This window comes from Sorex fumeus, unplaced genomic scaffold, assembly GCF_029834395.1.
Source record: "Sorex fumeus unplaced genomic scaffold, SorFum_2.1 ptg000037l, whole genome shotgun sequence".
NCBI classification, from domain to species: Eukaryota; Metazoa; Chordata; class Mammalia; order Eulipotyphla; family Soricidae; genus Sorex; species Sorex fumeus.
Window position 1 is genome coordinate 58,490,634 of NW_026606094.1, and position 26,050 is coordinate 58,516,683.

General features: G+C 40.7%; 2 protein-coding genes and 1 pseudogene across 2 annotated transcripts in view; 2 read left to right on the forward strand and 1 right to left on the reverse strand.

The window, feature by feature from the left end:
* ANKMY2 (ankyrin repeat and MYND domain containing 2) overlaps positions 1 to 10,101 on the reverse strand; it is a 48,499-nt gene extending 38,398 nt beyond the window's left edge. Inside the window, exons 1-2 of the mRNA XM_056118085.1 lie at positions 9,821 to 10,101; positions 2,932 to 2,996 (exon numbers count right to left, since the gene is read on the reverse strand). Coding sequence (XP_055974060.1) covers positions 2,932 to 2,996; positions 9,821 to 9,887 — 132 coding nt within the window. The 5' untranslated portion in view covers positions 9,888 to 10,101. The remainder of the gene's footprint in view (positions 1 to 2,931; positions 2,997 to 9,820) is intronic.
* A 340-nt stretch (positions 10,102 to 10,441) lies between these two features.
* The window catches only part of BZW2 (basic leucine zipper and W2 domains 2), a 67,085-nt gene continuing 51,476 nt past the window's right edge, over positions 10,442 to 26,050 (forward strand). The window contains exon 1 of the mRNA XM_056118519.1: positions 10,442 to 10,595. The gene's annotated coding sequence lies outside the window, so the exon portion shown is untranslated. The remainder of the gene's footprint in view (positions 10,596 to 26,050) is intronic.
* Positions 11,253 to 25,291, forward strand: LOC130027798 (proteasome subunit alpha type-2-like; annotated as a pseudogene).

Sequence of the window (26,050 nt, forward strand, 5' to 3'; positions counted from 1 at the left end):
CTAATAAATATCCCACTGCATTGTTATAAAACATTTTGTTTATCTACTAATCAGCTGATGGACATTTAGGCTATTGCCATGTCTGGCTATTATAAACAATGCTGCTGTAAACCTTCACATTTAAGTTTTTTTGTTTGATATTAGTTTTCTTTATGTATATTCATATACACATATATACAAATATATACACATAAATACACGCACTGCCAAATTGTTTTCCAAAAAGTTTTTATCATTTTACAGCAAAATATAAGGATTCCTATTTTTTTCACATCTTTACTAATATATGTCATTATCTATATGTTTTATTACAGTCATTCAAGTAGTGTCTCATAGTGGTTTTGATATGCACCACCTACACAGTTACTACTCCTAGCTTTGTGTTCAGGGATCACTCCTGTTGGTTTTCAGGTAACCATATGGGGTTCTCAGGATCAAATCTAGATTTGGTGCATGCAAGACATGTTAAATTCAGCATTCAATAATGCTGAATGGTTTTTTTTTATGTGCACATGTTTGCATAAATCTAATGGACTTATATTATTATTGTTGTGTTGTAGTTCTTAATTTTATAGTTACAAGACCCTTATTGGATATGACTTGTCAGTCCATTCTTTGAATTGTCTTTTCATTTTTCCCCCATTTCCTTGCTTTCTGTTGTGATGGCTGAGGTCACATACTTGGTTGTGATGCTTGTGGCGGGCCCCACACCTTAACTGCAGTGCTCATACAAGCCTAGTTATGGAGAACAAGGGTCTAGGACAGTAGAACCTCGGGACCAGTGCCCAGTGCATGAAGAGCATAAAAAGGACCAAATGCACAGTCCCATTCTTGCCAAGGTAGGTATGAAGAGCTACAATGATTGTCCCCTATCCTTTTATTTCTTAAAGGCATCCTTTAAAGCACAAATGTCTTTGTCCTTGGTCCCTAGCACTAAACTGCCACCTAGCTGACCAATGTTGGCAAGAGTAGCCCCCAGGTCTCCTGATCACCAGTTTGTGGCAACCCCCCCAACCAAAATAAAAATTAAAAAGCCCACAATTTTTACTTTGAATATTTCCACTCTACATTTTACTTTTGCTTCTGTATTTGATAGATTTTAATTATTTTTATTTCTATTTTATTATTCCTACTTTATTCCTTCTATTTTCTGAGCTGGAACGATAGCACAGCAGTAGGGCATTTGCCTTGCATGCGGCCAACTTGGCTGACCTGAGTTTGATTCCTCCACCCCTCTTGGACAGCCTCGCATGGCAAAGCCTGGCAAGCTACCCATGACGTATTCTATATGCCAAACACAATAATACGAGTCTCACAGTGGAGACGTTACTGGGCCCGCTCAAGCAAATCGATGAAGAACGGGAGGACAGTGTAGTGCTATTTTCTGAGCATGCCTTATACTTTTGCCCTAATTTCATAAGTTAAAAGCTCTGAATACTGCAAAGATTGAAAATATAACAATATACAATACAAAATTCTTACATAGCTTTGGCCATATTACATAACTTCTGATTTTCAGTTTCAAAGAGTAGGCAATTTCTACTCTTTTCTTACCGAAAAATTACATTAAATTAAAACAAATCAGAGTATATTGAGTCACAGTTTTTAGTATTTTTAATGTATCCTATTGAATTTGGTAAACTTTTTGCAAATTAGTTAAATTTTCCTTTTAAAAATAATTCTTAGGGGCTGGAGCAATAGCACAGTGGGTAGGGCGTTTGCCTTGCACGCAGTCGACCTAGGTTCGATTCCCAGTATCCCATATGGTCCCCCGAGCACTGCCAGGAGTAATTCCTGAGTGCATGAACCATGAGTAACTCCTGTGCATCACCGGGTGTGACGCAAAAAGCAAAAAATAAATAATAATAATAATAATAATTCTTAAATATTTAACATTTGTTTTAGTTGGGGGCTACATCTGATAGTGCTCAGGAATGACTCCTGGTTCTGAGCTCAGTTATCACTCCTGGGAGGGGTTTGCAGGACCAGAGGTGGAGACAGGGATTGACTCCAGGTCAGGTGTGTATAAGGCAAACGTTTTACCTGCTGTAATATCACTCTGACTCATAAAATAGTTAATTTTTAACAATGTTCCACATGAAAATGAGAAGTACTTTTTAAAAAAAATATAGAGTAAACAGACTGTTAGATTATCCTAATTTTTCCTATCCATGACTTACATTTTTTTCTATTTAATACAATATAGTTTCTGAAAGGTGCTATTTTGATTTAGTGATTTCTTCACTGTATAACACCATTTTCTTTACAAATCTTAAGGCCTATATATAAAGGTTTACAACTAGTATGTTCCAGGTGGATTATTCATTTAATCTATAGAAAGCTAGTGTTGATCTATAAATTTTTCATTCTAAAATATTTTTCTCAAATAAATATTTTCTGTTAACTTTGCTAGCCATGTGTTGCCAAAGCATGAATAAAATTTTATCCCCTTTTGCATGAGAAAGTGAAAGTGATTAACTCTTTAGCACTAGAACTGTCTAATAGCTGCCGTATTGAAATGCTTATCATCATTTCAAAAAGCTATTTTGGATTGCAATTCAATTAGCCTAGCTAATTGATTTTTGGTTCAATAACTTTCCCTAGAAGTAGACTTGCTGGATCAAGGATATGTGCATTTAAAGTTGAAACATATTCTGAATTTTTTCTAGTATGTGGTGTCAATTTATAATCCATTAGCAAATAAAAGCTTAATGTTTCTCATACTTCACAATAAATGTTATGACTTTACTCCAATTCTCTCTCAATTCCTAATAAAATTAACATATCTTTAGGTGTTTTTCTTTTGTTATTTATCTGTTTACATGTTAGAAATTAGCTTAATGAGGAAAAATAATAGAGAATAACTCCTGATGTTAGGTTTTATATATTATCCATCATCATATGAAGTAAAAACAACTTAAAAATTTTTACCTCATCTAAACAGTTGACACGAACATTCTTGCTAGCTAAAAGTGTTCCAACTTCTTGGATAGTTCCTTAAAAAGAAAAATAAAATGCAAAGTAAGGTAATTTTTCATTAAAACAGAGAAAAATCTTATATAAAGAAAACAAACTTTAAAGGGTTATTTATTAAAAACAAGATTTTCAGGTTAGGCTATTAAAAAAAATAAAACAACCAGTCACATATAAGTTATTCCATAAATCATTTACCTAGAAGCATAAATTTATAGAAACTAAAATAGGACCATATTGTTTTTACTTTCATTGATCTTAGAGTTTATCAAATTGGCCACATTTTCTTTTTGGCAGTCATACAATGAACACAAAGCTGAAATTCTTATTACTGAAACAAATCTCAAAGTATAACTCATCTAACCCACCATCTAAAAGTTAAATTCCAGTCAATATAATGATTGGAGTTCAAAATATAATCAGTATTTTTATACTTCATCATTACTAGGCCTTGTGAATTGATTGTATCCTTACAAGAGAATTTCTTAGGTAAATATATCTTTCAAACTTATTACTATATAAAAGTAACTTATGGTTAGGATTCAAACCTTCACACTAAAAGTCTTTCATGTAAACTTGAAGGTCAGTCTTCTGCAAACTTGAAAAAAAGCTGTAATTAGGCCAGAACTGTCAGGTTTTTCTAGTCTTGGGTAAGGCATACTGACAGAATCAAGTAATTGCAGGAAAGAATGCTGCTATTATCATCTTTAATAAGAGGCAGGCACATATTCTGCCAAAGGGGAAAAAAATCTGGTTTGACTAGGAAGAGAACAATGCAATTGAATGTTCTCAGGGAGAAAGGATGAGATAAGCCTCCTCTCTCAAGAACATAAAAGAATAGAAGCATATTCCAGCTAAGAATTACTTATTTTCCTTCATTTTAGCAATGATTTGAAGACTTCTTAAATTCTACAAGTCTAGTCACTATTCAAAGGTGGAATGCAAAATAAGGAATACCATGCTTTCTACCCCCAACTCCTCCTTAGGCAAGTCCACTCACTCAGAGGGGGTACAGAAAAGTGGATCCTAGATTGAGAGAGAAATAGCTCTATCAGAGAAAGCAGTGCAAGATCTCTAGGCCCCCAGTTTATGAGGGCAATTTTTGTACATAGTGCATTTTTCTGATGTTGCTCTTCACAGTGGGCAGGCAATATTACAGGCTAAAAGGCTGCAGAATGAGAAAACCTTTGAGAACAGAAATGGTACAATGGGTAGGGAGCTTGCCTTCTAAATGCTAACCTCAATTCAATCCCTGGCACCCCATATGGTCCCCTAAGCCTGAGAGGAGTGTTGAGCACAGAGCCAGGAGTAGCCCCTGAACATCCCAGGTGTGGCTGCCACCCTCTAAGAGAAAGGAAGGAAGGAAGGAAGGAAGGAAGGAAGGAAGGAAGGAAGGAAGGAAGGAAGGAAGGAAGGAAGGAAGGAAGGAGAAAGGAAAGGAAAGGAAAGGAAAGGAAAAAAAGAAAAGGAAAGGAAAGGAAAGAAAAGAAAAGAAAAGAAAAGAAAAGAAAAGAAAAGAAAAGAAAAAGAAAATTTAGCCATACCTATGGTTTCTCCTCAGACTCTCAAACATATTTAGAGAGGAATTAGAACAAAACTGCCACACCCCCAATTTCATTTCAGGAAGATGTTTCAGCAGAATTTCATTATTCATTGAGGATAAATAAATTTTCTTCCCCATTTGTCCAGGAGATGTTTGGAGTCAAGTGAAAATACTATAGAGATTGTGAGCAAGTCAAAGCCTGCTACAAGTTAGTAGTAGAGGAATTGTAATCGTACATATTGGGAAACTGGCCAAAAATTGTACTGATGGCCAACAATGTAAACTTGTCAAATCATGGAGTAATTAAACAAAAAGATGAGGTATACACTCATTTACCACCGAGTATCAGTTAATCTACTGAACTGCAGAGATCAGAATGAGAAATATTTTCTAAAGCAGCTAGGCTTTTACAGGATGAAATTTTCGGTATTGTAAAATCTGTGATGGCTTTTAATTTAGTGTTCTTAATTTAAAAACAATAAGAGGAAATTCTGATAGAAGATCTACAATGATACAGAAATTTGAAATGTGTGGCCCATGAAAGCAATTTTTATTTTCTATCACCATATTTACTGTTCATCATAGACAAGATTTTGCAATTAAACTTAAAAGCTTAATTATTCATGTTTCTCTGGAAACATGAGTCAAATCTGATTTAACGCACACTTGAGATGAAGAATGTACAGAATGTGTGAACTGAGACAAGATGTATCTTCACTGGAGATAAAACTTGCAGACCTAGAACTTATGAAAATAGTAGTGAATAGTTTTCCTTGTGAGAACCCTGCCAAATGGAGCAATTCAAAGCAAACTCAACTCAACTTGCTTCAGTTGGGCCATGGGGTAGGATCGATAAATTATTATTATGGATTGGCATTTTGGTAGAGAAGGCATGATGTAAAGAGTGATTTCTGTTTTGTCCTTTCTTGTGCCAGTATGGTAGCCGTTTCAAAACCACTATGAAACTATTTTCTTTGGAGGAATGGGTGCATTTGGGGCAATGACAGTGAATCTCAGGGCTTACTACTGGCTCTATGCTCAAGGACCAATCCTGGTGGTGCTCATATATTGTAGCAGGGATAGAAATGGGGTTGGTTATGTTCAAGGCTAGCATCTTAACCCCTGTACTCTCTCTGCAGCCTGATAAACTCTGTTAAATTGAGTAGGTGCTGTACAACATCATCTTTGAAGCACATCGTATCGGGATCCATCATATAGGGTTTCAAGGACCAAACACGTGTTTTATTGTAAGGGACATGGTAGTCCTTCAGCTCATATTAGAAGATTTGGACTGCAAAGTATCATGAAGAATCTTTTGAGATGAATGAACTTTGAATTCATTATCTTGATTGTAATGATAGTTTTATGAATGCGTAATTAAGTAAAACTTGATTTAAAATATACACCTTAATCATGTACTATTGTTAAAGTGTATTTCATAGCTTCTGTTCAACAAATCAATTAAAAGAAAAAGAAACCTCCAAGAACATTAAAACTGAATAGTTGTTCTAACAATCTGAAGTTGGTGTGTTGGGGGATAGAGTCGGGGGGTAGAGGGCAGATGTAAAGGTCCTTGAGATATGGTGGAAGGAAGTCACTGAACTCTGGTGGTGGGTGTGGAAAAATGTATGCATGAAATCATCATCAACAGTATTGTTAATCTCAGCTCAATAAAAATGGTGGAGGATGACTTTTTTTAAGGAAAAAGGAAAAAAAACTCAAGTAAGTATATTACTTTTCTGTTCAGTGAGCAACACTGATTTCAAATACTAAAAAGATAATGGAACATTTTCTGATTCATTTCCTTAGAGGAGGTTTATTTTGAAGCACTGCTTTCTTGGTGCTTTAGTGAACAAGACTGCAGAACTCAGGAGAAGGGATCAGTTTACAAGTAACATAAATCAGTTAGATATACTTCAGTGATTCCAATTTTCTCTTCTGAACCATTATAAAATAGATGTTACTATTATGGCTAAAATGGGTCTAGAGAAAACACTCTCTTGGCTTCATCTGGAACTCTTCAGTGTCTCCATAAATATACAATCTGTAGAATACTTAGATGGGAACTCACTCAGAAGAAAGTGTTCTAAACAGTTACAAAAGCAATGTATTAAATTCTCTGGACTGTAAGTCCTATGTAGTTTGCTTAACCTCTAGTGGTGACTGGCGAAAGGGAGACACTTGAACATTTGAGTTTATTTTAGATAGACAGGCCAAAAAGACAGGTCAGACTTGTCTAAAAGCTTATTGTTAGTTTATCACTGACATGTCTGTTACTTCTGGAAGTTGAGAAATGTATCTTGGGGAAAAGATTAAGAAGTCCACTCAACTACTTAAAAAATGTTTCTCATGAGTATAAATATAAAACTTTGTGACTTTTATTCAATCAAAAATTATATTACAGATTAAATGTACAAAAGGCTACAGTAGTGACAGTTAAAATGAAAAGTAATAATTTGATAGATGATAATATTTTTCTGAAATTAAAGGCCCTGTCCTGTGACTATGGTGCAAAGTGCAGTGAGGTCAGTTTTATTTTCTGTGCTTGTTATCAAGCCCAAAGCATTCCTTTGACAATGGACTACTCAGTATCTTAGTTCTACCATTTACAACCTGTGACATTGGGCAAGTTATCTACTTCCTATATTTTTGTATTTGAATGGAGTATCTTCCCATTAGCTGCCAATACAAAGAATATTTTATGTGCTTTCCATTTCCAGATTCTCACTCATTTCATTTTCATACTGTTATGAGGTGAGTGCTATTTTTCACAGAAAAATGAACCTAAATCTCAGAAACAGCAAGACGACCTAAGGTCACCTCATAGTAAATGACTGAAGTACAAGCCCAGAATAAATGGGTATGGTTAACCACCATACCATGCTGTTCTCCAAGACTATACCTTAAAAATAATAATTGCATTCATTAATATGGGCGATTGCCTGTGTACAAAGAATAGGGCCAAGTTCATAATAAAATTCCATAAATCTTGGATACAGTTTCTTTCTCATATCTCTCATTACTTTTTTTTTTTTGACAGTATAGTGATGTCCAAGAGATCTTCAACTGTTAAGAAGGAATAGCATACTAACTACATCTCATCTTTTCTCATCCATTTGGGCCAATTAAATTAGTGAAACACAGCACTATGGGTGCAACTTGATGTATGTTGTGGGTCCAGAAATATCACATTAATAAGGATAAGTTCATGTTCCCTTTCTTTGAGGATGGGGGACACCAAACACAGATATGCTCAGGGCTTATTCCTGGCTCATGCTCAGGGATCATTTCTGGAGGTGTTTGGGGAAACCATATAAGGTATGAATCCAGTTGCACCTTACCCACGGTACTATCTCTGTCCCTCACATTTCCCTTAAGACTCTGCCACTGAAACTTACTTATATAGCCATATCCAGTGAGATCTACTTGTGGCATGTATAGAAATCAATGTAGTAATCTTTTTTGTTTTGTTTGGGGGCCACACCTATTCCTGGCTCTGAACTCAGGGGTCACCTCTGACGGTGCTCAGGCAACCATACCTAGTGCCAGAGATGGGACAAGGTCAGCTGCAAACAATGCAAACGCCTTACCAGCTATATAACCTCTTTGGCCAAAATGTGTCAATCTTTAAAATAAAACTGGGGATACCTAAGGACAAATGCAGGGACTTGGTGCACACCCTCTTTCAGAGAGACCCACTTTATAAAATTGATCATGTGTTCACTTCTGAGGGAAGATGACAGCTCCGGCTGATGCAGAAACAGAATGTGCATCACTGATGGACAGTGAGTTGAACCTTTGTCTCCTTTCACTTGGCACCATATCTGGGCATTCACCCTTTTGTTTTATTGAGTCCTGAGGCCCTGAAAGGTAGGGAGAAATTACCCAGAGGCAAGCAGAACAGGATAACTGTAGTACTAACAGATTGATGAGAATAGTGGTGAACAAACGACAGAAACATCAAGTGAAAAATCCCACAACCGTGGTCACGATCAATGCGGCTGACACTGATGGAGAACTGCGGAGACCAGAGGGGCTGGGCCCTGCAGATGAGCACCTGTTGATTTCAGCTCCCATGTTTTCCCTCCTTTACGTTTAGATTTTACTTATCAGCATCAAGAATAAATTTGTTTTGCTGTGTGGGCGTCTGTGTTCATGTATGGGAGAGACAGAGAGATGGACAGGCAGAGACAGAGACAAAGGAGACTAAGACTGAAAACCGGGAGGCCTTTAGGGGCAATGATTAGTCACCCAACCTAGACCGTGAACTTAAAATCAGCGCAGAAACCGCTGGGCAGTTCCACGGACACCATCTCATCTCGGTGCCCTGTTTGTTGGTGCAGAAACCAGAAGGTCACATGTTGCAGTCACCTGCCAGGTAACGGGATTCAGGGACTTCGCAAGGAACTCCTAGGAGACCTCCTCTGGGAGACCCAAGAGAAAAGAGAGGGCAATAGCTTCTGGCTGGTCTCTGGGGCCTGCGTCTCCCCCGCCCTCTGGATGACCAGGACAGCGGAAGTGGGGCTCGCGCGGGGAGGGCGGAAAGGAATGCATGGATGAGCTGAACCACAGAGCTGCTAAGTGCGCGCTGTCCAGACGTGCGCGCGCCCCGCTGTTCTCCAGTGCGCCGCGGGAGGATAGGGTGGCTGCGGGTTTCTGCACGGAAACCCAGAGAGGCTCTGGAGCGAGAAACCTCAATCCGGCAAATGAGAGACCTACTTCTGCATTCTTTCTTGGAACCCGGCTCTTTAGGAGCACTGTCCACCCCAACCAACGCGGAGGGTGGGGAGAAGGGGGGGGGGGGAGGGAGAGAAGAGGCGGGGTCATCCTCGCCATCCAGATCTTTCGGCCTCCGGAAGTCGAAAGATCCACTGGGACGCTTGCTCCGAGAACCTGGAACTCCCAGGCCTCGGTCGCTGTCGCCAAGACGAACCGTGGTGAAAAACCGCTGGATGGGGTTTTGAAGAATGCACCTCTCGAGCCCCCACTCCGGAGATGGATGCTCCTTATCCTTTCAGGCGGGGCCAGGGAATAAGCACGCTTTCCCAAACCCTGATTTAGAAGGGAAAAAAACCTTGGCAGCGTCAGCCCTCGTCCCAGCAAAGCCTCCTCCCGCCCATCCATGCAACAGGCCCCAGAACGAGGGAGAGAAACGCAGTTTCCTTGTCTCAGATGACAACCTGTCAAAATGGCAGCTAAGGGTCAGCCAAGCCAGGGCCGCCTCCCAGACTCGGCCCGCCTTCTCCCACCCTCCCCACCCCGAGCCAGGCTGGCCGCGATCGGCTCCCAGCCCTGCACCCATACCTTTCCCGATGACTTCCAGCAACTCCTTTTCCTCCTGGCTCAGCTCGCCTTTCTTTATGTGAACCATTGCCCCCGCCAGCTTGAAGGATATTCCGCTTCTTGCAAACGGAAAGAGGCGCGAGTGTTGGGAATGCCAGCGGCCCGGGGAGCGAGTAAAAGACCCGGTTACAAAGTAGCCAAGCACGAGACTTATTCGAATTCTTGCCCTCCTCCCGTGGCAGGCGAGCAGCGGGCGAGCTCGGGCGAGCCGAGCGGGCGGTCTCTGCAGGCCCAGGGGCAAATCCCCGCCCCCCACTCATCATTGGTCCGGCGGGTGGGCGGAGCTGCCGGAGGCGGCCGCGAGCGCCTGTTATTGGAGCAGCCCGGGGAGGAAGATACCAACTGGAGAAGAACAAAGGGGAGAAATAAAATTGCTCTTACCCGCTTTTCACTCCTACTCGGTCCCGATGCGATTATTTGGGAACACAAAATATTTTAGTGATATTTGTAACATTTTAACTCCTCATCTAGAGGTTCGGGGTTCAGAGAGGATCCCAGCAGTCTCTAACCCCCCCATCATTGCTCCGAGAGTGACGCGGCCCGAGCCAGGGGCGGGCTCGGAGGCGGGGGGCGGTGCGGGAGGCGGGGCTGCGCCTGGCTCGGGGAGTCGATGTCAATGTGTCTGTCCTTCACTCCTCCATTGTCTGCAGCCGCCACTGCCGCCTCTGCTGCCACCGCCGCTGTCGGAATCACCGCAGCTCCCAGCCTCGCGCGTCGCCGCTACCTCCTCGGACAGGTGAGAACAGCCCGGATGGGACCGGGAGAGCCTTTAAGATGCTGCGAAAACCGCGACTGTCGCCCCCCTGTGGGCTTCCACCCCGGGCCGGGGCTGGTGGAGAGGAAGCATGTGCCCGCCGGGGCGGCTTTTCCTGCTTCTCTCTAGGAGATGCCTCCTCTGCATCTCACCGCGCTCACTTTCCCCCGCCGACCGCTGCCCCGGATGGGGCGATGCCTCCTTTCGACACATTTTGGTTTTTTTTTTTTTAATTTTTTTGGAACCCCTACCCAGGGCGCTACCCCGGGACCGTGAGCAGGCGGGGGCCGGCCCACGCGGTGGGAAGTGGGAAGTGGCGGGTGCACATCGTTTCCTGCGTGGCACAGCCAGATGCGACTCCGGAGCAGGCCGGGGCTGGAGCTCAAGGCTCGGGGTAGGGTGAAGGAGGGGAAAATAAATAAAGAAAAGAAATAGTAAATAACAAAACTCGCCAGGGCGTGCGAGATAAGCGCACGATGAGGTCGCCTCGCGGGAGGAGGTCGTTCTGTTCTGGTTAAAAAAAAAAAAAGCACAAAACCCAAAAAACCCTTAACGCCCGGAGACCCACAGCCCCAACCCATACCCTCACAGCCCTTGTCATCTCCTCGGGTCGCCGTGCAAGCTGCTGGAGCAAGCCGGATGCGATCGCCCCCCAGGGTGCCGCTTAAGGATGTTTGGGAGCAATGTACACTTTGCACTAATACTTGGTTTGGAAAAAAGAGGGCCTGGCGGGTGCGGGGAGAAAGGGCCTCTTCCCTGCGAGAGTTCGCGGTCTCTTTGTAACTCGGAGCTTGAGATTTATGGAAATAGGAAGGGGAGGCGAAGGGGCGGAGATTAAATCGGTGTCGCTGGCTATATATAGTCGTAGATTAGCCTCTTAATCCAGTCTTCGTTCGACGGTAATACGCAACCTCGAGCATTGCCCCCTAGATAGTTGACGGGGTTTGTGCACCCCCACCCCCATCCCCAGTGGCTCGGAAACCAGGCTTGGCTTTGCTAACGTGAAGTCAGTCATTCCTCCAGGGCGGGCATCTCCATTGTATTCCCAGGGACAGTGAAAGCTTCTTGGGAAATTAGTGTTTCCGTTGTTTCCCTTTGCACGACGACTGTTGACGTTTCTCCAAGACCCTTGTGCATCAAAGAGAAATGCTTGAATAATTATGTACAGGGTTTTTTGCTAGCTACCCGCCCCCACCACCACTCTTTCTCCCTACCATGCCATCTTTAAAGTAAAATGCTTTTTCCTCTTGCCATGTGCTTTCCTTTAAAAAAAAAACTTTCACTAACATTCTGAAATCCTCCATGTTCTTCATTATTTCCTACTTCGAACAAAATATCTTTCCCCAACTCCAACTATTTTCTAATGCTCCATCTGTAAAGCCCCAGACCGATTTGAACCAGAACAACTCAGATGAAAAAGATTTGAAATTAGTCATGTCAATGTATAACAAAGAAACTTTTGTTTGATAATACTTTAATAATGATGTGACTGTTCAAACAAGTAGGAAGGCTTTGGAATAGAATGGCCAATCTTTCTTGTAACACTTAGGATATTGTTGCAGTTGCAATTGATTTAAAGTGGAATTATGCAGAAGAAAGCCACAGGCCCCAAAGAAAGCTGCTACAGAGTACCATCCCATGAAATGCCTGATTCTTAACTATAGGGAATGTGTGGCAAAAATCATTGATACTTCATTGTCCGTGGCTTCATCTCGTGCCAGATTTGGGCCATGGTTACTTGAAGGTCACACCTGTTTGTGTTACTAAGGTTATCAGTTCCTCAAGGGTAGCAGCTTGCTACCTATTTTCTTGAAGCCCTATGACATTTAGTTGATATTTAGTTCCCTCTAAATACAATGTCAGTAAATTTCGTCAGCAGCATTTAAAGACAAAAGCAGACATCTGCTTAGAAATGCAGATAAATAATGTAATTTTAAATTCCTAGAAACATACATAATGGATAGTGCTCATCAGATGGATTACATTAACCGTTTTGTACAGTGTAAATATTTAATGTAGGAGTAAGATTAGCTAATGAGCCTGCCTTAGAATAGATGAAGGATTTTTTTTTAAATTCTAAGAATGTATTTACAAGCCAGAGAGATATAGCAACAGACTGAGCGCACGCTTTACATGCAGAAGGCCCTGATTAGGCCTTGGCACCCCATGGTTCCCAACCCCACCCAGCTTCAACAGCACTTGCTGCATGTGGCCCCAAAACTAAAAATTAGAATTTATTTGCATCAGAAAACTTTTGTTGATGATAAAATAGCTACTAGTTATTGGATATTTCTTCTGCTTTTCTTCCATATGCTTTATTTAGAAATGCTGTTACTGTAATCTAGAAATCAGTGAGTATTTCTATTTCTGTAAATAAGATGACAGGAACAAAAGAAGTAATACATGGTCCCACAGTTAAGAAGTATCACTGGAGCACTGTCCTCCTGTTTTTCATGGATTTGCTCGAGCGGGCACCAGTAACGTCTCCATTGTGAGACTTGTTTTACTGTTTTTGGCATATCGGATACGCCACAGGGAGCTTGCCAGGCTCTGCTGTGCGGGTGGGATGCTCTCGGTAGCTTGCTAGGTTCTCCGAGAGGGACAGCTGCATGCAAGGCAAAAGCCCTACCCCTGTGCTATCGCTCCAGCCCAAGAAGTATCAGGGACCCAAATTTGGGACTTAAATGTGTCTCCAAAACTTTTGAAGTAGTCTGCTTCTCTCTTACCTTACCTCTTTCCCCTAACTGCAGAACCAGTTCTCTCTATGCAGCTCTTAGAAAAGGGGGGAGCAGCACATTCTATAACTTCAATAGGTGTCATGTGGTTGAGCGTGTCAGAGGTAAAAAATATCTTTTCCTCCTTCCCCACTGCCTTCTCCACATCCTACAGCCGATGGTATTTATTTCTCTCATGCTTCCTGAGATGTATTCTATGTATTTATAACTTATGAACATATTTCCACTGTTGCAGAAACGGGAGCATACTAACATACTGTTCCACACGGTGTAATTGTATGGTCTTTCTCTCATGGCTTCATCTTAAAAAAAAAAAAATCCTAAAATGTCTGCGATTCTGTGTCTTGCTCTGCTAAAAGTGGGTCTGTGGGTATAGCCTGTGTCTCTCTCCATACCCATTCCAGTTTATTCAAGGACCCAGTTCAGTGAACATCGAGCACCCGGCAGCCACCCAAGTGTGAGACATATTCTTTCAAAGACAAAACTTACAACATTATCTCTGGCTTTCCCCTGACTCCAGAATAAAGGCACAGGACTGGCCTGGAAGGCTCCAGCCAGAGTCCCAGCCCCTCCTGATTTTCCAGTCAGCCAGCCCCTCCCACATAGGCTGCACTGAAGCACCTCACTGCCAGTTCCCTGATAGGCTGATTCATTTCCACCCTTTTGTGCCTTTTTTTTTTCTTTTTTGGGAATGACCTCCCTCCCCTCTTCACTGAGTCTCCTCCCTAGATCTGATGAGCTGTTCATTTTCAAGATACTACTGGCATGTAATCTGCTTAGTTTTCCTGGTCACTTCTCCAGAGCAGTGAGGGGAGTGTAGGTTCGCAAGCACATTTATTCATCCATGTTCACCACTATTAGCAAAAGGAGTAAGTAACATCTTTTGTCAGGAGGTAATATACAGTGATGAACATCTCTGAATTCTTCCTTGTATGCCTCTCAACCCTAGCACCTCCTCACCCAGTTTGACATCAGCACTTCTCCACATCTGTTCCCAAATTATTAGTAATCTGTTTAATCCCTTCATCTAGAGTAGAACTTCCAATTTTTCCAGCCTACTGCTTGCTTTCCCTGATGATTTATTCAATGCACCTCTGGAAATCTCCCTCCCTCACCCCCCCCCCACCGCCCCCGATGTTTTTTGTTTTTTTTTTGGAATGGGGGTGTTGAGCAGAGCATAGTTGTCACATGTGGTAATGTTCTAAAGTCATTCTCCAGCAGTGCTAGGGGGAGCATGTGGTGCCTGAGATTAAACCTGGGTCTTCTATATGCCAAGCATGTAACTGGCCCTCTCTAGCTAAAATCTGCCTTCTCCAAGTGAACAAAATACCCAAGGCATTAAAGCCCCCCTGGATGGTTCTAATACCCAGTGCCACTCTAGGGCATTGGAATAGTGCCCACTTTGTAAAACACTGTCCTACACCACAGCTTCTTGTTTGATTTTGTTTTGATTTTGCTTTTGGTCACACGCCACTGTGCTAAGGAGTTTCTCTTGGTCTTACATTCAGGGATCGCTCCTAGCATGTTTGGAGATCATCAGTGGTGCCTGGGATGGGACCCAGGTCTCCCAAGTGTAAGGTCAACACCTAACCTGCTGTATTTTTCTCTAGCCCCTGAACCCCAGCTTCTTGAACTGTGGGTCACAGCTCCAACATAGTGTGATTGAATGTGAGATTGTCCAAAAAAAAATAAAATAAAAATCTTAGAAACTTGTTTGAAGTGAAATTTCTTTATGACCCACCAGTAAATGTTTGATTTGTATACCTGTTTTAAGTACCTATATGCTTAGCATCACATAAAAATTTTTCAGGCAAAAGAGGTCCAGTGGGAAAAGTTTAATAAACCTGGGTGATCAGTTAACTGGTTTAATTTACCTTTGCAGTTTCAAGATTCTGACCCACTCATATAAACTTAGTCTGTATAGAGTTGAATTCAGCTTGATCTCTAAGTTATTTTTGGTGGATTAGTTTCCTACTTGACTCATCCTTCCTGGCAATGTGAAGTGATGTGGCACTAACCACAAAGAATCCTAACCAAGGGCAGAATGTCTTTAAATGTTTCCGTCTTAAGCTGCCTGATGAATACTTCAATCAGAAAAGGTTCATGTGTAGGTTTTACAACTTTTGATTGAGTTTTCCCAACTTCTAGTTCTAAGACCCCCAATTTCCAATTTTCTCCTTTAAGAGTGCTGCTGAGGGGCTGGAGCAATAGCACAGCGGGTAGGGTGTTTGCCTTACACGCAGCCAACATGGCCGATGAGGAGTAATTCCTGAGTGCATGAGCCAGGAGTAACCCCTGAGCATCGCTGGGTGTGACCCAAAAAGCAAAAAAAAAAAAAAAAAAAAAGAGTGCTGCTGAGTTGTGATAGCTCTCAGGAAACTTTTTCCTTGGTATTTAACTTTATCTTTTTAGATTTCGATACTTTTCTTGACCAAGTGAATAGTTAATATTAAGGAATTTGGGGTACAAAAAGAAATACTATAGAGGTTAAGACGTTTATTTTACTCAGGACTGAGTCTGGTTCAATCCCCTTGCCTTGGCATCACATAAATGGTCCTGTGAGCTTGCTAGGCATCACACTGAGTATAGAACTAGGAGTAAGTCCTGAGCACTGCTGGGTGTGGCCAAAAAAAAAAAAAAAAGAAACCCTAAAACAACCACACCCCCAAAAAGTTTTGTATGTTTGGAACAACAACCAGTGGTTCTTAGATCTTACTCATGGCTCTGTTCTTTTCTTAGGAATCACTTCTGGTAGGCTCACAGGACCATAAGGGGATTTGACCTGGGATCAAATCCAGGTCAGCCACATGCAAAGCAAGAGTCCTACCTGCTATATTGTATCTCTGACCTCAGGAACTTTACTTTTTTAGACATAAAAGATAGAGTTGTGATTATATACTTAAGTTTCTTTCTCTTTTAGAGATACGAACAGATTATTGAAGGAAAGTATGATATATAACATCTGAGATTTGCTTATGAGTCCAGAGTGAGAACAGAAAACAAAGAAGAGTATAAGTGAAACAAAGTTGACTATATTGTTAAAGATTGAAACTGGGTGATGAGTATCCGGCCTGTGGTAATCTACTCTCTCTAGTTTTGAAAGTGTTTGAAATTTTCCATTATTAAGTTTTTACTAGAGAAATTTAGAAGGACCATAGTTCCTGAAAAGGCTCTGTTGGTTTTTTGGTTGTTTGTTTATTGAAATAAAATATTTTGAAATAGAATCTCTTTAGTCAGGAAATAATGAGGGGAGGACAAAGAGAAAGAAACTCATTCAAGGAAGAGTGTGGTAAGTGCACATCTGAAGTAAAGATGCAGGTGAATCCCTGTAATGGAGAATGTACCCTCAGAGTTCAGTTGCAGGTAACCCCCAGATGGGAGATGTACCATTTGCCTCTGCAAAATTAAGTTCGCGGGGGTTTTCCCCAACAACCCTTCTTGTCAGTTTTGTATATAGATAAGATCAGTTGCTAGAGTGTTGTCAGGGGAAGAGCGGGTAGTTTTTGATGTTCCTCTTTCATACTCTTATCATGGACTTCATTGCTGCTGGTGTCTTTCCTCTCATAGGGGCCCAGACTTTTTTGGGCCTGGCGCTTTTGCTTCTCAGTGGGTTTCCAAGCTACATGGTTTGGTTTGGAGACACAGTGACTTTTTTCAGTTGGAGGAGAGCAAGAGCCTGTGAATCCAGGAAAGAAGCCGCACTCCTCACAATCACTGGCTATGGGATCTTAAAAGGATGTTGATTTTATATCCAATTAATTTAGTCTGTTCACATCCTTCTTCCCTGAATATTTGTGCATCCCTAGTTGGATTTTTTTTTAAACAAAGAAAATCTCATGAGTACAAATGTTCTTTTGCTATACTTGGAATTTAGCTTATGCAATTATTCATTTAAATGTTAAAACAGTTACGCCTAAATCTGCAGAAAGTAGTCTTGTGAATGATACATTTCCATAAACTGTTCACATCAAATTTAAACTTCGCAGAACTAGAAAATAGGTGGACTGATTTTCTAGTGCTGTGCCAAGGGCTTCTGAGTGTCTTACTGGCAACTAATCTTCCATCTTTTTTGTAAACTGACAAAGTAATTTGTGGACAAGTCTGAACAAGGGATACAAATATATTTGGTTTAATTGGTAAAACCAAGAAATTCATGAAATGGAGTCACTGATTTTCTTATGCAGGTCCTTTAAACCTTCTGTTTCTTGATTTTTATTATATTTTAACTTACTAAATATTATGTTTCACAAGGCCCATATGTAGGTTTTGGTATCATTTGTAACATCCGACTTTGGGAGTTTTAACATAATATTTGATTTAGATTCAAAGCCAAGTGTTCATAATATTCTTGGACAGTAGAGCCAATCCAGTATGGCTGCCAGGAAATGTTGATGCAAAGGTTGGTATATATCCAACTTCAAATCGCATTTGCATTTAGATATGTTCTTGTAGAATTGAAAACTCTAGATTGGTGCCTCTTATCTGAATATAATAGAACTGTTCAGCCATTAAAATAGAAAGCAGTGGGGTTAGAGAACTGCTTAGTTAAAGCACCTGCTTAGTGAACCTACCTTGGTTCAAACCCCAGCAGCACACAGTCCCTGAGGCATGGCTGTGTGCTGTCCCGGAGACATCCTCTGTCCTTGGCATTGAACTTGAGGTCCAGTTGATCAGAAAGAGCTCCCAGACCCCCTGAGAACCACTTGGGGGGAGTCATTCCAACCGACCACCTTCTCCCACAAAAAAAAGGATTTCTGGATCTAAAGAGGGTTGAGGGGGAAGTACCTCCACCTTTCCAATAATTACATTTAAGCTAGAAAAATGGTTGGTATTTTTCTTTCAGCCTCTGTTTAAAATTATTCTCTGGTTTTTGATGGTGTCGTAAAGCAGACTCATTGAGCTTTGCTCACCTGGTAGGATAGGATTGAGACTGGTCCTTGCGAGATAGCCAAGCAGCTAGAAACTGCGAATTGGAGTTGGAAAAATCAAAATTCCAGTCTGTGTGATTAGATATGTTTCTCAAAGCTATTTCCTATAGTTTCGGTATCCTCATGCATAAAGATACTAACCAGGCTTACAGGATGATTTTGTGGCTCCTACAGGAAATTCCATAAGCTGCAGAGGGTTACATAATAGCTACCTATTAATTTTAGGGACAGTTCTGTCACATGTGTACAGTTTGGAAGTCTATGATTAACACAGTTCAAGCCTAGAGGTTAAATCATTTCAAAAGAAAAATAGCATGGCAATTCATACAAACCATAAACTCACCTTTCTACTTTGGGGGGAATCTAAAAATTATTTTTAAAGAGTGTCCCTTTCATCAAAGGTACCATGCTCATATTTGGGGACTAACAGTAGTTTTAGTTGTGTGAGCTGCATCTGGTGGTGGGGAGGGGGAGTGGTAGAGCAAGGGTGTGGTATGCTGGGATACATGTTAGGCCTGTGCTCTACCACTTGAGCCACATGCCCTGCCTCGAACGTCTTTATTTCAGTGTGCATAAAAACAAGCCTTTGCCTGTCTGTTTTGCTCAAGGAGTCACAGGGATAAGCCCTGAGTTTTGTCCTCAAAAGCCTTGCACTATCCTCCAGGAGACAAGCTCCTAAGACTCTCGGGTCTAAGGCAATCATCGCAAAGCCCTGCCTTGCTCTCTTAGCCTTTGCACACAGACTCCTTTGACAAGCTTCTCTTTGCCTGCTCCAGAGGCTGTCTGGCTCCTGCCACTCTCAGCTTTAATTGAACAGTGTTGTTCCTCCTCTCTCCCTCCACCCACCCACCCTCTCCTGCTCCTGGAATGTCCTCCTCCACACATATTTGCATACAGATTTGACTCAACTCCTTCTCAGCTCAAATGGCCCCTTTTCCACAAGGCCTTTCTTGATCCCCAGCCACAGATAAATGTGGATTCCAGAAGGGTGGAGCTCAGTTGGAGAACTGATACCATATTTTATTGCAGAATCTTTTTACTTTGTGTGCCCCCCACACACACCTTATTCCAGTAATTCCAGCAAAAAAAATTTTTAAGCTCCACATAGTAGTCATTTTCCACTGCCCACCCCCACCCCTGCCCCAAAGAATTGGCAGAAAATCTGTACCACTTGTGCTCTGAAATGCAAGACCTAGAGAAAGTGAGAGTTTTTTTGTTAATTACTTTAGTTTGGTTTTAGGGTCTCACCCAAAGATGCTCAGGGCTTACTCCTGGCTCTGTGCTCAGGAATTACCAGCATTTCTCAGGTAGAGCAAATCGGATACCAGGGATTGAACCCTGATCAAATGCGTGCAAGGCAAGCACCTTACCTGCTGTACCATCTCTAGCCTCAAGAAAATGAGTTTTTATAGAGTCTACGATTGTTGAATTTGGGTCTGGGAGCTAAAAATGAGACAGATTCCAGAAAGAATAGCCCTTAAGAAAACAACTCCATAAAATATTGTAACTGTTTTTAAGGTATTAGCTATAATTTTATGCCAGCCATATTAAAACTAGAAAGTAGTTCATGTAAAGATGTTTTTCTTAATATGTCAACTTTTTAAGGCTATTAAAGTAAAAAATTACATTTTAATCCCTATTTTGATAGTATGTTCTTTCTCTTGTATAATGTTTTAAGTATGATATCTTATGTCTAAATCTGAATTGAATGTTTTAGACCAAATTAGTGTCTTCATAATTGGTGAAAGCAAGAAAAGTAATACTGGACACAAAAAGAAACAATAGGGAAAATTGTATATTAAAAAAGTCTCAATATTTTGCTTTTAAATGCAAAATTATTTTAAATAGTCCAAAATATCTAGAATGTAAAAAAAAATCCAAAGCAACTAGCAAGTGAGTAGAATATCCTTTGTGGAATTATCTTGAAAAGAAAGTATCTTTTACTGTCTAATCTGTGTTTTTATATATGCCATAAAGGAATTTTAGAGCTTGTTAATTTTTCAATTTGACTATTTCCAAATTGACTTTATTTTTTAAAATAAATCTATTGATGGTAGAATAAAGACATTGATGGAACGGTTTATCAGGAAAGAAATACTACTTTAAAGAATTTAATTTTTTCAAACATGTCTACCAATATTAGCAGATTGATTTTCGTTGCATAGTTGAATCTATATTGAAGCCATGGGTTTCCTTAGTTAGTATGTATCTTTTGGTAAGTTAGGTGCCAAGTGGGATGATTTGGCCTATTCTAAACTTGGCATGTGTAGAGTTTTGAGTGCCAAAAAACATTCTGAGGGTCATATTTGAAAACTACTTGGAGAATAAAATAATTCATCCAGTGAACTATTCCTTTGACTAATGCCAAAATAACAATGCTTTCAATAGTCTTTGTGAATTTTTTTTACATACTGTAATAGCCTTCATTACTATTTTTTAAGTTGTTGTAAAAAAAAAGTCTGATGGTATTTACTGTGCAACGTTAGTATTCAATAAAGTGTAATCTTTTAGCTAGCTATTACTTGGGGGAGGGGGTAAATCCTAAAAGGTGCTCAGGGGGGCTGGAATGTACTCTTGGTAATTCTGGGTCAACTTTGGCAAGAGGTTACAGTTGTGTGAGGGTGGAGAATGCAATATTGCAAAGGCCCAAATTCCTGTACTAAATCTCCCCCCTTAACGGTTTTAAATTCTTCTAACAATGGAAGTATTTAAGTAGGAAACTAATTTAAATATCTGTAAAATGTAGGATTCCTTCTCATATTTCAGATTATCTTTGTTATGGAATGAGACTTTTAAGATTATTGCTTGATGTACTGTTATATTTGAGGAATTCTAAATAATTTTCAAGAAAACTACAAGGCAGGAGTAACCAGTAACGAGGGATACCAATTCCTGACCTCATAGAGAAGTATATCATAAACTAAGCTGTGTGTTGTAGTGATATTCCACTGTTACCCTCTTTCGTATGTTCAAACTAAACTAGATGACTTGTTAGATTTTTGATCATTTCTAAGAAAACGAACATGACATGTTTATCTTGGTTTACAAGGTAATAGAATGGGGTTATTATAAACAGGAAGGAGAGTCCCAAGTTGACAGAGGAAGCTGCTGGCTAGAGGAAATGGATGTAGCATTGGTGTTTATGAGTGGGGAGATTGTGTTTTTGTTAGAGTTAAGCCACTGCAGGAAGCAATTTGATAACCAGCTCCTGTGGTAATAGGAACCTTGGTGCCATAAATTTCCTACTATTTTTATGTCCCTGAGAGCCAGAATTGTGGTTAAATCTTCTCACTAAAGATAATTTTTGTCTTAATAGAACCCTATAGAGAACTGTTTGGCCCTTTGGAGATAACATATGCTAATTCGGTTCACATAAGTGCTGAACTAGACTTTCAAATTAATATTTATGCTTTACTCTGTCTGATTCTAAACCATAAAACCCCTGAGGCAAATAATGAAAGTTGCTTCAAGAATCATCAAAATAACCTAAGACACTGCACTAGCTTTGGAGGGCTATTTGGGAGATGTTGCCAGACTGATTGAGTTCTAGTGTAGCCTCTTCACTCCTATGCAAGATCCATATAGACCAGGGTGGGAGATAGCGTTGCTTCTACTGTGATATCTGCTGCCCTCACAATGTTTGGATGGAATAAAGGGTCTCAGACTAATGATGCAACACAGAGGGATTCTGCGATGTGTTTTCACAAGATCCCTCCTTGAATACACACTATAGATAAATTCCTTGGTAACATTCTTTGTACTATGTACTATGAATTCTTTATAATATTACTAGGGGTGTGTGTGTGTGTGTGTGTGTGTGTGTGTGTGTGTGTGTTGCAGTGCTTGAATTAAAACTCCACATCAGGCAACTTGACCCCTGTGGCATCCTTGCTGCTTAGTACCAGACACATCACATCTCTCTCTCTCTCTCTCTCTCTCTCTCTCTCTCTCTCTCTTTCATTAGTGCCTGTGTGTTTAAACTTGGGGGGGTAGGGTGGAGGGAGGGGCAGCATGCCCGCAGTACTAAGGGTTACTCCTAGCTCTGCACTTAGGATTCACTTCTGGTGTTGCTTAGGGAACCATATGGGATACCAGGGATTGAACCCAGGTCAGATGTGTGCAAGGTAAATGCTTTACCTGCTGTACTATCTCTCTGGCCCCAGAACACTTTTCAAAAGTTAACCTAAGAGTTTCTGGCTCAGGCTGGTCTGCCTCTCTGTCTACCACTTTCTCTTCCGCCTCTCCTTTAAAACTGTGCCAGTGAATGCAGTCCAGTATCAGCTTGTTATTATCCCCATTAACTTCTGCTGTTCTATCCAGTTCATGATCTTATTGTGAAATAGACATGTGTATTGTAACTTTTAGTATATATGCAAGCCTTCAAATTTAAGTACAGCTTCATCAGCTAGACAGGCTTGGGCAGGTCTCTTGGGAGGATGGGGGCAGAAGGGACTTGGTTGAGAAAACTGGTAAGTGAGGAAATATTTGGATTTTTGCCCACCACTACCTTGTGAGTTTCTTAAAGTTCCATAACCAGTTTTTTTTTTTTTTTAGGCAATGGCTCTAAAGAAAAAATCAGTTTAAAACATAATTCCCCTCTAAAGTTTTATTTTTCATTTAAAATGCTGAAAAGAGATAGAACTCAGTGACTGAACACATGCATTGTTTGTTTGAAGCCCTGGCTTCTATTCCTGCATGCCACCCCCCCCAAAACACACACACACACACACACACACAAAAAAAAAAACATAGACAAACTCTGAGAAGAGGGGAATGTGCTTCAGTCCTTCAGTTCCCCTTGTCTTCATAACTTTACCTTCTAACCTCCTGTTTGAACCCATAGTCATAAACACACTTTCATCTATTTTCTCCGACACAAGGTCAGCCTTTATAATTTCTTTGCCTTGTAGCATTTGACAACACTCCCCGCTGAATGTTTTTTAAAGACACATTTTTTTTAGAACAGTTTTGTGTTCACAAAATGAAGAGAAAAGTACAGAGGTTTTCTTCTAAAGCCTCTGGCCCCACTTGTACACAGCTTTCCCTGTTCTGATCATTTCCCCAGTGAGTGGTACATTTGTGATTGTTGATGAATGTGGGGATTGTTTGATAGCAGTGGACTGGAGCATATCGGGCGCCTGACAGAAATGTTCAACTTACTTTCCTTATACACACACACATATACAAAAACACATGATGGGGTATTTATTGTCACACTTGCATAGATGCTTTCAAGAGGGATGTAAGACAGTGTTAAAAGATTAAAGGAGTTATTTTAAAACTGAAATTCCACTCTAAGGACATGAATCCAGAGTGAAAATTTGGCAAGTAGACAAAAATCATGTCTTGGTAGGTCTGTGCTATCCCAGACCTTTACATTGTAAGAGTATAAAGAGAAAAGCACATTATTGCTTTTGGACACTTGAACTGAAAATCGGGCTTTTTGCTTCAGCTCTACCACTGTTGTGTTTTCTTGTTCACTTGGGGCCACACCTCGCAATGCTGGAGCTGACTGGGTGTGGTTGGGGTTGGGTATTTCCAGCTTTTTACTTGGTAGGTGCTCCCCGGCAATCAAACCAAGGATTCCCTCATGCAAAATATGTGCTCTGGCCCTTTGAACTATCCCTGACTTTTGATTTTAAAAGTACTGTTATTACTCAGCTTATTATGCTATGTTTTTGTTCAGTTGGTATTTTACTTTTAAAATAGCATGTTAGCTTCAGAATCAGCGCCTACTCATTTCAGCCGATTGAAGTATCTGTTGCTTTACTAAAGTTAAATACTGATCAAACAAACAATACTTGTCAGTATTTAATATAATAATGGGGAAATGGAGACGGGAAAGATTTCAACAGAAAGGGTTCATAAACTTATTATTTCTTATGTACTATTGATGAAAATTAAACCAATACAACCATTCTAGAACATGATATAGAGCTTCCTTAAGAATCTAAAGGTAAAGCCATGATCTAGCAATCTCCCTTGTACTAGCTAGGCAAAGAATATGAAAACATTAACACCAAAAAACCATCACCTTTTTGGATCATTTTTAGTGAATTATTCATAACAAGTAATACAAAATAAATTATTTAGTATCTGCCTTTGGGGCAGGCTTGGGTGGTGGTGGGAAAGCTCAAAATAATGGTGGTAGGGGGCTCTGGGCACGACACGGAGGGAAGATAGCGGGGTGCGGCTACAGCTCCTCGCTGACCACCTTCAGCCCATCTGGTAAACTTGTTCAGATTGAATATGCCTTGGCTGCTGTGGCTGGAGGAGCCCTATCCATAGGGATTAGAGCTGCAAATGGTGTAGTATTGGCAACTGAGAAGAAACAGGAATCCTTTCTGTATGATGAGCAAAGTGTTCACAAAGTGGAACCATTTACAAAGCATATAGGTTTGGTGTATAGTGGTATGGGCCCAGATTACAGAGTGCTCATGCACAGAGCCCGGAAATTAGCTCGGCAGTACTATCTTCTTTACCAGGAGCCCTTTCACACAGCTCAGCTGGTGCAGAGGGTGGCTTCTGTGATGCAAGAGTACACCCAGTCAGGTGGTGTTCGTCCTTTTGGAGTTTCTTTACTTATTTGCGGTTGGAATGAGGAACGACCATATTTATTTCAGTCAGATCCATCTGGAGCTTCCTTTGCATGGAAAGCCACAGCCATGGGGAAGAACTATGTGAATGGAAAAATTTTCCTTGAAAAGAGGTATAATGAAGACCTGGAACTTGAAGATGCCATTCATACAGCCATCTTAACCCTAAAGGAAAGCTTTGGGGGGCAGATGACAGAAAATAATATAGAAGTTGGAATCTGCAATGAAGTTGGATTTAGGAGACTTACTCCAACAGAAGTTAAAGGATTACTTGGCTGCCATAGCATAATAATGAAAAAGGAAAATCTGAAATTTCAGATAATGTACTTAAACGTGTTTAAAGTATGTTTTGTTTTGCAGACTTTTTGCATACTTATTTCTACCTGGTTTAATGGATGTTTTTAAATTGACAGTTATAAGCCATAATAAGCTATTAAACCCAATTTAACGAGTTCGGGTGGTAAATGAGGTAAGGGCATATATTTATTTCTGTCAAACACCGTCTTCCATTATTCATTGATTTGCTCGAGTGGACCCAGTAACGTCTCCATTTTGAGACTTGTTATTACTGAGTTTGGCATATTGAACACGTCAGGGGGAGCTTGACAGGCTTTGCCAGGCGGGCAAGATACTCTCGGTAGCTTGCGGGGCTCTCCGAGAGGGGCAGAGAAATCGATTCTGGCTTGGCAAGGCAAACGCCCTACTGCTATACTATCGCTCCACCCAGATTTAGTTCTATATATAATTATTAACTTTGATTTCTGAACCACTAATAGTAAAACATACACTACTCTTCTTTTTTTTTTTTTTAAGAAAGCCATGTGCAGGACTTTAATTGTCTTTATATATGGTTATGATTTTCTTCTTTTTTTCTTTTTTTTAAATTTTTATTAGTGAAACACCATGAGGTACAGTTGTAGACTTAGAAATTTTTGTGCTTGGGTTTCGATTATACAATGATCAAATACCCATCACTCCACCAGTGCCCATTTTTCATCACCATGGATCCCAGTATCCCTCCCCCCCACCAACGCGCCCCCCCCCCCCCCATCTCACCCTACTTCTGTGGCAGGGCATTCCCTTTTGTTCTCTCTCTTCTTTTGGGTGTTGTGGTCTGCAAAAGAGGCATTGAGTGGCAGTCATGTTCAGTCTATAGTCTACTTTCATCATGCTTCTCC